This window comes from Egretta garzetta, unplaced genomic scaffold, assembly GCF_000687185.1.
Source record: "Egretta garzetta isolate BGI_Z169 unplaced genomic scaffold, ASM68718v1 scaffold190, whole genome shotgun sequence".
NCBI lineage: Eukaryota > Metazoa > Chordata > Aves > Pelecaniformes > Ardeidae > Egretta > Egretta garzetta.
This window is the reverse complement of record NW_009258272.1, coordinates 3,015,845-3,029,836: the sequence shown is the minus strand read 5'-3', so window position 1 is coordinate 3,029,836 and position 13,992 is coordinate 3,015,845. Positions and strand designations below refer to the sequence as shown.

Below are 13,992 nucleotides of genomic sequence, written 5' to 3'. Positions count from 1 at the left end.
TCAGCAGGATGCTTCCTAGAAAGCAGAAATATCTCTGTGGTTTGTGTATGGGTTTGGAACTTGTGTGCAAGTATGGAGTGGGGAATTTGAGGCATGAAATAGTCATGATTAGAGAAGGCCCGGATCCCTTTCAAAAGCGACAGCAGAAAGCAGGCGCAATCAGCCCCGTTCTGCCTGCTGGTATCGCGTGCTGTTCTGCGTATTGCGTTGGAGACACTTCTTTTGAGGTCGGTGAATTCCTCGGTTGTTTCTATTAGTACAGGAAAGATGCAGTCGTATGGGAAAGCCAGATGCAATAAGATATTTGAGTCTGGATAAGATCTAAGATATTTTTACAATAAGGTATTTAATTCTCACAGAGGCAAAGACCTTGCATGGTATAAATCAGTATAAATGCACTGGAACTACTCGGTTTTGCACTCATGAAGTATCTGCCCAAGAATGTTCTCAAAATCCAATTAAGTAACTAGAACTGTTTCATGTGGAAATGCCCCTCAATTACAAAGACAAGTCTAAGCTATCATGATGTGATTTTTACAGTCTCCTTGCAGGGTGCCCTAGTTTGCATTCATGGAATTTTTTGTTATTGTTTTGTTTTTGTAATAATGTGGATGTTGGCCATCTGTCTGATCCTGGAAAGGTTGTAAGGTTCTCCTCGCTCCCCAGGTCCTCTTCCCACTCCCTCATTGATCGTAATGTTTGATTTAGGTGCCACTAGATTTCCTTCTTTGTTCTCTAGCCCCAACCTCCCCCCCCCGCCCCCAACCACACATGCATTGTGCAATGGTGTATAAACTCTCCTCTCTGCAGCTGGGAGTAGTAACTGCTCAGCTGGTTCCAGTACTGCCCTAAAGCTGCTGTAAAGGTCAGAGACAAGGGAATTCTAAAAAGCAAAACAAGCTGTATTGTTGTCCCCCCTTCAATCCTTGCTGTGTGTTTTGATCAGCACCGCAAGCAATCTCGTGCGTAGGCCTCCACTTCTCCCTGCTCCGCTGTTTCTGGCCATCGAGGGGGTTCTGTAGGGCAGCATGTCGGGCATTTTTCCAGCACAACTATGGGCTTGGCCACTGCTGCAGCTGATTGACTTGCAGTGCTCGTCAGGCACAAAGCACATTTTGAAAGGAAATGCCATATTGAACTCCCAGTGAGCTGATGGGTATTGTGCACGGTCATCTGATGGCACAGATGTGCCCCTAATAATCCTTCCAGGAGAACATTTCCTCCTGGGATGCTCTGGCCATCTGATCTGCTCTGAGGTATGCTGACCTATCTTGACCCAGTTTATGATCAATTCTCTCTGCTGTTTTCTAAAATGAGCCCAGAAATATCACTCCATCATTTTGATTGCCTGGAAGTTATGGTGCTTACATGTCTGTTCTTTCTGTAGAAAATACTTTCTGTGTTTGCTCTCAAGCATTAACTCTTACAAAAGGGAGGAAAGCCACTCCGTGTTAGCATGCACAAGAGTAAATTTCTCTGTGGAGCTTTGATAGCTAATTATATTTGGCTAATAGTGCAGGGAGGAGGAGGAAACGTGGAAGCAGACGTAACGTATGCTCCACGAAGCACATTGCTGGGTACATTCATCCGTACTAGAGCCACCCTTCTGCTGGTATGGCCTTTTTTGCAGGTTTGTGTGTGCTTCTAGTTTTGTGTGTGTTACTTGTGCACGGGTGTGTGAAAGATGGATGATTTTCATGCATGCCTCAATATGTATCTGTGTGTTTTGCAAGATCTGCTTTTAAAGTGAGAATGATGTTATGCTGGATTTCTCTAAAGGGGAATATGCTGCCGTGGCTACAATAGGATGGTTAATTCGTAACCTGGTTCTGTCAGCAAGCATAGATAAGCTTGGAAGCTGAGGTGTGATCAAGTGTCTTTGAGCCAAACCAATAAACTTATTGAGGGTTTTCCATTCCCTATATTTGAAGGATACCCAGGTTTTCATAAACACTCAACTCTGCTTTATTATCAGTGGGCCACACTAGAGTGTCCAGCAGGCACCAGCCTGAAATCTTGTCTGAATCAAACCTGATGCAAAGCCTCCCATATTTGAGATGTACACCAGTGATTCTCTGAAGGAACCTGCTGGTGGCTGCAGAGTTTATGACTTAAAGTTAAGTAGCGTCAGAACGAAGCCTGCCGGTACTGTCTTAATACAGTCCTTATGTCTGCCTGTGTTAGGATCATCTCTCGTAACATGAACACAAAGTGGTTTTCCAAGCTTCAACCAAAAATATTCAGTTGTTTCTGGGAACAAGGCAGAGGAATAAATTGTTCTGTAGATATTAAAAATCCTTGCCCTTGTTCTCTGGAATGTTCCTTTGGTCCCAGACTTTATAGAGGGGACTGAAGTTCGACCCTTGCAAAGGATGGGCTTTTTGCTATCCATCTAAAATCCTGCCTAAACCTGGTTAGGTCATAACAGATAGATCATAAACAGCCACAGTTTGTTAACCAAGTACCAGTCTCCACTGGTTCTGCAGCTTTATTGTGAAATGCTTAGGGAGATCTAGATAAGAAGCCAACCTTCCCACTAATACTTGTTTACGCTGGTACTGTATACAAAGGAGCCCTTGCAAAAGCAATACCCAGTCCAAGGATGACCCTGTTATAATACTGCAAGGACTGAAGCTCACTCCTCTGTGCCATCTGGTTATGCAGTGTTGTGTGTTCACTTACACCTCAAAATCCTCCCAATCTAATAATTTCTCACTAACTCCAGCCTAACAGATCTATTTGCACTAAGTCCTTATATACTGTTTGCGGGTGTATTCTCACAATAGGCTCAGTGAAGTGTCGCTAATATGATTGTCCATGCCAGTGGCTGCTCTGTTGCAGCCTACAGGATTTTCTTATCAGAGGGGAACGGTTTATGTAATGTTCAAAACTAACCAGCCACTACAAATTCATGTTTTGCTGTTTTAGCCATTCTCACCTCCCTGTTTTCAGGCTTCAAGGTATCTCGTTGAACACATGAGTAACTGAGAATTTGAGAAATGGTACTGAACATATGCTTAATGTAATGCTAAGTGGCAATGATATGAAGATTTTGATATTGCAAAGAGCCTTGGGCCAAATTCTCAACGTTAAATAGGCATAGCTGTATTAGACTCTGTATTTCTACATGATGAAGATCTTGTCTTCTTGTCTTTCATGTCAAAACAAAAAGAACTCTGTCCTTCTGTCTCAGATCTGAATCCTATTGCATAGCTTGTAGACGATAATATCTGGCGAGAATTCAGCTAGATTGATAGCAGTGACAAACATCCCCTTTTTTCTCACTTAAGTAGTAGGTTGCCACCTGAGCAAGTCTCAGGTGGTTTGCTTGAGCCACTCCTCGTCTCAGGGGGCGACCTCAGGAGGACTCTTCGCTATGTTGGAAATCGTATAGACAGAGATGTTGCCTTAAGTACTCTGGACTTTGAATTATTTAACCATTGTGGAAGGAAGTGGGGGCTGGGGTAAGTGTGGCAAAGGAAAGGAGAGATTATTTCTCCCCTTTGTAAAACTATATTGGGTTCAACGTCATACCATGAAACATCCAGTGCAGAACTCAAGAACTGCTCCAGTGGATCTTCACTGACTTATCCAATTGCATGGAACATGGGGATACTTAACCCAAATCTGTCGGATTTAATTATTTTCCTCTGGACAGATAAAAGCTTTCTATAGGTTCCTGTAGAATATTTGCTCTTTCAAGCGTTCTTCTGTGCTTTGATACTAAACGATTAAAGCATGCTAAAGAAAAAAACAGCCCCAACCTTTAGCTCCCTGTTCTTGGGCCCCCTGACTGCAGCTTTGATTGTTGACCTAAATTCCCCTTTCATAACTGAGTCCTGTCACCTCTGGTTGTAGTCCTCCAGCAAAACAGGCACGGCCAACTTTCAGAAGTGTGGGGCACTGTTTTCCGTTCTGCCTTGCACGGCTGTGACGGGCTCTGCAGCACACCTGATGTGTTCAAAGTCAAACTGACCTCCTTCTTCCCCTTCCCCCAGCCTCTTGGCTTCCGGAAAGAAAAGCATAACAAGCCCTTTTTTTTTTTCCTTCTTCTTTTTTCTTTCAGTTGCTCAGCAAAGTGGGGAAACTTTTCCTGCATAAAGAATTAAATTCTTAGGTAATTCTATAGCTGGGCTGATTACCGGGAAGATTGCTCTTAGCAAGACACAAGAAGCTGCATTGAAGTGAGGGAGGGAGGCCTGGAGTCTGTTATCGATAATATTAAAGTGAATTACAGTGGCTTGCATGGGCTACTTCGACCTCTCTTCTTTCAAACTCTGCCCACAGAGAGCTACTTAGGACTCCAGCAGCTACAGCCTCTAGCTGTGAGTTCCTTTTGCTCTGTGGCTACTGCTGATAAACATCTGCTCCAAGCTCAGCATCAGGAGCTCGGTTACAGCGATGCCTCGTGTCCTCACCCAGGACTTTTCTCCAGAAGTTGATGCTGCTGCTGATGCTATGTGCTGTGCTCGTGCTGCCAAATCCTGTCCAGCTCACAGGGCCCATGCAAGGATGTGGCTCTACTTAAGTCCCCAGCGAAGTCTTGACAACAAACTGGGCTGTGAATCATGCACTGGCCTTGGTCAGGGCCTTCTGGAAGAGGTCAGATGGACAGTTGTATACTGGAGCAATTGTGGGTCAGTAGCAAGAGCACTGAGACCTCACTTGTAAAAAAAGGGAGAGACTGTCTTTCTGGTTTTCCATGTTTGGCTTTTGGCATTAGGGCTTTGGAGCTTAATTTTCCAGCTTTCCCCTCTCTTTTGATGCCTAAGAATTTACTTTTCCTATAAGGGACAAACATCATGGGACTGCAAGGAGCCTCGTGGGCCATCAAAGTCTGTCTTTGGCCAAGCATACAGGAATGTGGTATCCTACTCTGCTCATGCACTTCTCTGGAGCTGTCTGAAAAGTGACTCACTTCTTTGTGGGGAAGGAAGGTTACCAATGACTCTTACTGGAAAGCTGAACTAACACCTCTTCTTTTTTTTTTAATAAAAGATAAAAATCCATTTTAATCCCTTGGGTTTCAGGAACAGGAGCTTTACAGGAAAAAAAAACATTCATACTAAGGAGTTAGGAGGGCTGTCAGTATTCTTCTCAGCTGTAGCTCCATCCCTTTCTAGCAACTTAGGGCAAGCAGAAGTGAGGAAAACTGTTTGCTGCTGTATGAAACTTGTACATATTTTTTTAATCTAATTGCTGTGGGGAAAACAAACATCAGTTTTATTTCGCACCATTTCTTGGCTCAGAAACTTGAGGCATATTCGCCAAATTGTGGTTTTGCAGTCATTGGCTTGAGTCTCATTTACCATGAGGCCTCTTTACACCACTCTTGGTTTGTAAAGGGATATTAAGTAGCTAAAAATGTCCTTTGCCACATTATTGTAAAGAATTCTCACTGTAAATGAGAATCTAAACTCTGTATGTTTTCATGTAAATGTTGGTTGTGGTCACAGTTGAATTTTGAAATTCGGAGTGTCAACCATTGTGCGGGGTGATTTTGCTCAAAACCAGCCTTGTTTGGGGTAAAAGAGGCCTCTTGTTCAAAATGTTCTTAATTATGTCTGAGAAATAACTCGTGGCTATGGAACCTTTTACTAAATTGAAATAAATTGTGAAAACATCAAATTATTCAGTTTTCAGAAGTTCTGGCAATTATTTCACATGTCGCTCTTCCAATGGCTTTGCCCTTATTAGTTGTCATAGAAGAAGTAATAAATTCTTTTATTATGACATCCAAAGTCCCAGCTGAAATTAGTTTCATTGTGCTGGGGACAAAACGGAAAAGTGACACTCCCTTAGCCGGAGGATTCTTAGTCTAAAGCCAGAAGTAAGTGAAGGATTGAGAAAGTAGGTACAGCATACAAGCAAAAGAAGGTCATAAAGAACTTGTACGAATTGCAAGTTATAGGGAGTGTGGGTTTCTTATCCCTTTTCTTACTCTTTTTCCTTTCTCTTAAGAATAAAAGAAGCCTTGCTGCTGAAGGGATTGTGTTCAATCTGTCTTTTCATCAAGAGTTGGATATCTGTAATAGTAAAAGTTTGAGAAAAGAATACTGTACGTGGCGTATGGATTCAGTAACGACCTTTGCCCTAAACTAGAAAATGTAAGGAACTGGAATAGTAGACTGTTTTAGTTCAGCAGCTTTCATACTGGCATGTTCAGTGGTGTCCCTATTGTCACTGTTTTTTTTCTTTTTCTGCCCTCCTTTGGCTCCCTGTAAATCTTGAATTGATGGCAGCTGTTTGAGCCAAACTCAAGACACGTTGCATCACATCAGGGTTTAAATGCTCAAAGGCAAGGGAGGATTGCTACTATTCTGTAGTATTCCTCCAGCAGTTCCATCTGTTCAGCTGAGGTCAATCACTAGCATCATGCAGCACTTCAGAGAGAGAGGAAGATGTTCTTTAATGCTGGCTAGGAAACTAAATTTCCATTCCACAATAATTTATTAGTTCTTTGGGGGAACGTTTCCAGCCGTAGTCAGTGCAAAAAACCAAAAAACTTGACCCTTAAAGGCTGCATGGTGGGCTTCCCTAGAGCTAGAGACCCCAGAAGCCTCTTCCAGGACTTCCAGCCATCCGTCCAACAGGAGGGATCTTGGATGCCTTAAGAAACAGGTGGAGCAGCTACAGTGTGCAGCTGCCGTCTGGTCCACAGGCCTGGAGAATTCGGTCGCTGGGTGGCAGAGATGGCAGGAGATGACCGGGAGCACGGCTGGGATGGGTTGACCTTCTACACTTGCAGTCCAAAGAGCTGAGGGAGTCCCTGGGGTTCCCCTGGCCATCTTGAAGACCCGCACCTTCTCAGAGTGATTTGTTGGGACTAGCCCGCTTCTGCATCGCTTTTTCTGCTCTCACCATGTTGGCATTTCTTGGCAGGCAAAACTCTCTTACAAAATGTCTGACCAGCTCTAATGGTCTTATTACAGTAAGTTGTGATTTTTATAACTTATTTTTTATTTTGGAAGGGGGACTTGTCTTGCCAGCTGCCTCCTCATTCATTGCAGTATTACCCACCCACCATCATTGGACAATACCTTCATTTGAGAATCATAAAAATGCAGACGTTTATGGGCTCTCATACCTCTGAAAATGAATGCTTTCTAGAAGTATTTATTCCATAAAGAAAAATTAAAAACTGTTTAAAAAACAGACTCCAGAAGGTCATTGGTAGCTTTGGCTTTCATATCACTAATTTCTCAGGTAAATATCCATCCTAGCAAATGTAATTTTTTTTTTTAGCATATTTGTTTTTTCCTTCCCTGCTTCTCCTCCTCTGCTTTCTCGTGATCAGAAGTAGCAGTATAAACTAGAAGCTGGTCTCGAAAAGGTTTTGAACTGAGTGCGCCCTACAGATGAATAAACACATTACCTTCCGAACCCTGGGATCTCTCTTCCAAAGGAAACAGGAAAAGAGGGAGCTCAGAGTCCCTAGCAAAATACCAGTGTGCAGAAAAAAGGCCTGTTCAAATTTTTTTAACTTTCCCATCAGAAGACTTTTTTTACTGGGGGAGGAGGAGGAGAGGGGAAGGGTGTGAAGGAGAGGGGGGAAGGTGGGTGCTGGGAGAGGGGAGGAAAAATACAGTGAATGCTCCTGTAACCTTTGCTCTGTTGATACTAGACAAGACTGTACTGTTAATGAGTGATTGTTAACAGATGGCTGTTGAGCAACTTGGTCAGAAGCAGAAGATGTTATTTGGTTGTAGTGCTGGGAGGGTTAGGGTGCAGGGGTGAGGTAGAGGGATATTTAGTCTTTTCATGAGGTCTGAACTGTCAGAGATTTATGATTTTCGTTTAGGCGTTTTGGAACTGAAGGCTTGGGGGAAGGATTGTTTTCTGTGCACTGATAGTAGAAAGGCTGTTTGGTGCTGAAGGCTCTAATGATTATTTTTTTTCAATTGGGGGCGTCCCCACAGCCCTTGACCTTTGAGAACTGAAAGATGGAAATACATGTCTTTAACTTGCTAAGCCTACTGTCCCAAATTGAGATGCTGTGGGCTTTTCCCACTGCCTGGAGCTGTCTGAAGACCAGTTGAGAGAGCTTTACGTGTGGATCCACATGTTGTCTATGAGAGAAATCATTACTGTACATTCCCTGCGACGCACCAAATTGTCATTAAGTGGGTGTGTGAGGGGGCAGGAATCTTTCTGTTTGTGTGTGTCTGTCCCTGCATGTTTCTTGCCCTTTCCTGGTGTGGTATGTACCTTGTTCAGCACATCCAGCGTGCCAATGTATGCCTCTTGCTTGCTGATTTTTATTTGGTATAAATTTGAAGGTAGTCTGAACACATCCCATTCACTATTGGGTGCTTGATCCTACCAAGATTGTTGCAGCTGCTCAGTGTTTCTCAGACTGTGCAGTGCTTTGATTTTATACTTACTTCTCCTCTGGACCTTATTAGATACAGGGTTCAGGGGTATGAGATATGAGTGAGATCAACAAGGATTGCTTCTCAAGACTGTTCTTATTTTCAACCGGTGATGTATGGGTTGAGTGATGGTCAGAACCAAATGCACAGTACAACATTTTGCTGATAGAAATTTGCAAAAGGGTTCTGGTTTTTGATCAGGAAAGGGGAATCCCGTTCGTACACACCACTGGCAAAACATGACCTTTAATAGCAAGTTTTAACATGACCTCCCCCAATCACGCACTGGATGATTTAATGTCTGTCTTATACACTAACTTTCTAACATATGTAGGTGAGTGTGTGTATATACACATAGAGAGATATTTATACAATTGAAAGACTAAATTCTTTATTCTGTCATCCTTATTTATTCATATTTCTTTTTTGGGGGCACATAGGACTATATGACAAATGTTCTTACACCTCCCGTGACCGAGGATGGGTCCTGGGGATTAACACCATCAGTGACCAGGGGAATAGAGACCCCCGCTATTTCTTCTCTCTGAAGACGGATCGTGCTCGCAAAGTAACCACCATTGCAGCACATCGCAGCTACCTCCCCAACCAGTGGGTGCATCTGGCTGCCACGTACGATGGGCACCTGATGAAACTCTATGTGAATGGTGCCCAGGTGGCCACAAGTGGAGAGCAAGTAGGCAGCATCTTCAGTCTTCTGACCTTGAAGTGCAAGGTGCTCATGGTTGGAGGAAATGCCCTGAACCAGAACTATCGGGGTTACGTAGAGCACTTAAGCCTCTGGAGGACAGCCCGGTCTCAGAAGGAGATCTTGTTGGACATGGGCCAGACAATTCACAGACAAGACACGCCTCTACCTCAGCTAGTTCTTCAAGACAGTTTACTGAATGTGAAAAACACCTGGTCTCCCATGAAGGATGGCAGCAGTCCTCAGAGCAAGTTCAGCTATCATCATGGCTATTTGCTGGATACCAGCCTAGATCCTCCTCTCTGCGGACAGACAGTCTGTGACAACACAGATGTAATCGCCAGCTACAACAAGCTCCCTAGCTTCCGTCGCAACAAAATCGTTCGCTACCGTGTGGTAAATCTCTATGATGACAAGCACCAGAACCCCACCGTCAGCCAGCAGCAGATTGAGTTCCAGCATCAGCATTTAAATGAAGCTTTCAGCCGCTACAACATCACCTGGGAGCTGGAGGTGCTGGAGGTAAAGAACTCTTCCCTTCGCCACCGACTCATCCTGGCCAACTGTGATATCAGCAAGATCGGGGATGAGAACTGTGATCCTGAGTGCAACCACACCTTGACCGGGTACGATGGCGGAGACTGCCGACATGTACGCCATACGCTTTTCAACAAGAAGAAGCAGAATGGTGTGTGTGACATGGATTGTAACTATGAGAGATACAACTTCGATGGTGGGGAATGCTGTAACCCAGAGATAACAGAAGTCACCAAGACATGCTTTGACCCATATTCTCCTTACAGGTAGGCAATTTCTTAAACAAACAAGCTTTTTATGATCATATGAATTAATATTTGTCTAGGTGTTGATCAGCATGCTGGCTGTTGAACCCTTCTGTTATTGGCATTATGGGCTTTGGAGTTTTTAATTAATTTATTTTTTTCTCAGTATTTAGCTCACATTACAGTTATCCAAATGCAGTCTCACTAACGCTCACAGCAGTGTCTTAACATTGACTTGGTATTCCCCATCTAAGCAAAAGAAAGTTCGTGCTAAAGACCGAAGCAGCCAACTTTGGAAGATGCATTAGTTGTTGGTCATGAGCAGCGTATTATAGCATTGCACAGTTTATTTTAACCACAGACTCTTAGGAGTGGGGATTGGATATCATAGAAAGCTCATATGTATTTGGAGAGGGAAGAGCCCCTCAGGCATGGAACAGAACATGAATACTCTTAGGTAGACTTTAATTCTCTAGAACTTCTTTGAAGGTAGGTAAGTTATTCTATACTCTTAACACTATGAGTACAGCTTTCTGTAAGCAGTGCTGCAGACAGACCCCACGGAGTCTGTGGGTCACGAGGAGGGAGGTGGGTACCAGGTTCCCAGCAGTGCTGTTGCACATGTTGGGTGGGTAATTGAACTTTTCTGCTCCCCTTTTTATACATAAGAAAATGGGGGTAAAGCCACTTCATTGTAAATGGCAGGACAGCTTTCTGTGGGTGGATGTGAGCTGATAAAATCCTGAGTGCCTTTGTTGTAGCGTGGAGAGGGGCAGCCCTGAATAACTTGCATCAGTTGACTACCACGTATCTACAATTACTCCAACTTGCTTTTGATCATCTTCAGATAAGAGTGAGTATGTTTAAGTAAAAATGTGTTGCCTGTGAATGAGTTAGAAATATAAACCCACAGAAGATGAAGGTTAAAGCTGAGGTTCTGTTGTCTGTATCCCACGTTACAGGCTTTTTTAGGGCAATTCACGGAGTCATGGGGGAAAATCACTAGATGGTCAGAACACCCTGTGTTGTCAACACTAAAGTTCAGGTTAAGAAGGAAAGTATGAGCTGTTCTGGAGTCCCTTCTATTATAGCAATTCAAGCTATATTTGTAACTTCCTTAGTGGAGAGAAGTTTTTAAACAACGTTATCAGCTCTACTGGAGCTTTAAATACACATAATTAAGCTGCAAAGAAATGCTTCCTTTCCAGTTGTTTTTGTTTTGTTTTTTCTTTTTAAACTCCAGTGAGGTTGTTTTTTAAAAAAAATCCTTATAGCTTAGCTTGACTTCAGTCAGTTACCAGTGAACAAAGCTCAAATGAGGAAATCCTTTAAATACTAATGATTGATAATATCGAAAGGAAAAATACCAATCTTTTAATAGTGTTCAACTGGAGAGGAACACAACTAAGCAAATATCATCAAAGGCATAATGCAAATTGGATTGTTTTAACACCGTGGTTCTGAGAACTCGAGGTGTTAGTTATAACAGCTATGTCAATTTTTAGAAAAATACATTATTTTTAAGCTGATAGTACCCTTTTATCACTTGTTCTGTGACCAGCATAATACCCATACAAAATGAAAGAAGAAAAGCCTTTTAAATTTTAGTTGACAGATTTAAGACTGTGCCTTAATGTTATTCTGACATACAGAGATGTTTCTATTTCAAATGAAGTCTTTTTGCTGCACAGATTGTACTTGTACAAGCCCAAGCGAGGAATTTTGTTCCAAAAGCTGAAGTTACTTTAACACGGCATAGTTGCCTTTCATATGCATACTTTTTCTTCCTTTTGGAGACAACCACCTTGCTGAACTTGTCTGGAGGATTTGCATTTCATGGCATTGAGCTCACAGATCTTTCACGTATTCATTTTGGCTTGAGAAGCACCTCCTCTTGACTGACACACTTAAGTTGGTGAGGGAGGCCTGAAGGTCCTCTTCTATAGTGTAGAGCCTGAGAAAATTCATAGGTCCTCCAAACATTTTCTTTACAACACTTAGATTTCATTTATTTGTCATTGCACGACGTTGTAATGCAGCATTGATCATTGCCAATGAAACCAAGAAGGGCAGTAGAAGATATTCCATCTCTGGAGTCTTTATTTAGTGGCTGATGTGCTTGGGCTGAGCTCATAGCCACCACTATGACGAGTGTTTGGGCTCAGTATGGCAAAATACAGCTGTTAGACTTGTGGACTTGATCAATGAGGTTTGTAAGGCTGAATGCTGCTTTGAGTATTTAGGCTAACAAACACAGGTTTAGGGCAGTGGCTTTGGCAGCAAAGCCTTCATTGACTAAAAGGGTGAAGATTCAAACCCTGTGTTTGGCTTTGGTATTGCCCTCAGCATCATCGCCTGACAGAGATTTCCATGCCAATTAGTGACTCAGTCAAAATCTATGACTCAGTTGGCACCATCTGGGCCCATTTTGCATCACCAGCCCCTCTTGTCACCACTTTCATTGGCAAAGAGGTCCTCGGTCCCCTCTAGTGCAGGCCTTGCACCATATCGGTGAAGACATCTCTACAGCCACTGAGAGATCACATCTAATTCCAGGTATTTCCTCTGCCAAAGTTCAGTTTAACAAAAGCAGAAGAAAGCGAAATGAGCCTCAGTCTGGTGAGGCATCAAATAAAAAGTGGGAAAAAAAATGAAATGGTACCAGTAAAATGTTTCCTGAGCTTTGTGCTGTAAAGGCTCTTCACAGCCTTCCTTGGCACTGAGGGGGGCCCTCAGATGCTACTGGGTTTTGTTTCTTCTACACCCTTTGTGTCAGCAGCTGTAGCCAGCTGTTCACCATGCAGTTTATTCCTGAAATACTTTTGTTCTTTGGAACCAACAAAAAGTGCTAATGCTTGGTTAATGCTGTTATAAACAGGAACCCTCTTCAGTGCCTCTTCATCCCCAAGAGAAGATGTATCCCTTTCCAGTCACTTTCCTCCTCCTGACTGTCTCAGTCGCAGCCCATCAAGCCTCCATCCTGGGACAAAGTTGCTATAAGTCTTGTTACAAAAAACTCTATGGATGCTTCTTGGCTAAACACAACCACAGATGTGGTATCACTGGAGCAATTTCAAGACACCTGATAGGCATTACAAGTTTCTTGTGATCCCTTCAGCACCTTGAACAAAGTGTTCAGGTACTTTGACGGTGTCCTTCAGTCACTGTTGTGGTGACCTTAGAGCTGATCCCAGCAGCAGAGATGGCTTTTTTTCTCTCCAACCTCTCTTTCTGGCATCTCCAAAGAGCTGATATTCCGTGCCATAGTCAGGTAGCAAGGATGTTGGTGCACAGACATTTAAGAACAGTGTAAAGAAGTTTGCCAGCATTGATGGATGGGGACTCTGCTCTCAGAGCTGCTCAGCAGAAAGCTGTAAACACTGTGGTACCAACTAGATCATGTCTCCTCTTTTTTAGTAGCCTATGGGGAAAAACCAAAAGACTGGTTATCATTAGCCACACAGGCAGCTTTATCCAAGAATATCTGCCTCACTTCTTTTTATTAATTTCATGAGAGTGGGACAAAATGTATTTAATCCCAGCACAAGATTTGCAAATATTGCTCAGCTTTTCTTTATTTCTGCGATTCTGGGAAATTAGAACATGCTAAGATCATAGCCTGGCCCAATACAAAAGGAAGGAGCAAGGATAAACACACTTCCAGAAAGACATATTCCTTGTGTTTGCGATATTGCTGGTTACAAAATAGGGAAGACTTTGAGCTCATGACACCTACCATGGCTCCTTTTCAAAAAACTTGAAACAAACAGCAAGGGATCATAGGAAATCATACTCTGTAAGTGCCATTTGATGTGGCAAATTCTTGCACCATACTATGGTTAACTGAGCCATTCCTTTTATGTAATATTGGGCTTGCACATCAGGCTTCACCACAGGATCGCATGGACAGATAAGAAAGCATTCCTTGATGCCTTCTTGGGAAAATGCTGATGAAATTCCTGAAACAGTAGAAGCTACTGGAGTGTCTTCAAACTCCCTCGATTCATACAATCTACTGAATACTTGCTGGAAATCCCCTCAAAATAACTGACCCCAGGGACAGGCTTTCTCAACATCCACATGTGTGCCCTGAAGGCTCCTGCAGCCCTTCTGCTGTGCCTAAACGGGGTGG

The 13,992-nt window shown here is 43.0% G+C and overlaps 1 protein-coding gene across 1 annotated transcript in view; it reads left to right on the top strand.

The window, feature by feature from the left end:
* PAPPA (pappalysin 1) overlaps positions 1-13,992 on the top strand; it is a 178,676-nt gene that overhangs the window by 17,311 nt on the left and 147,373 nt on the right. Inside the window, exon 2 of the mRNA XM_009634899.2 lies at positions 8,813-9,881. Coding sequence (XP_009633194.1) covers positions 8,813-9,881 — 1,069 coding nt within the window. The remainder of the gene's footprint in view (positions 1-8,812; positions 9,882-13,992) is intronic.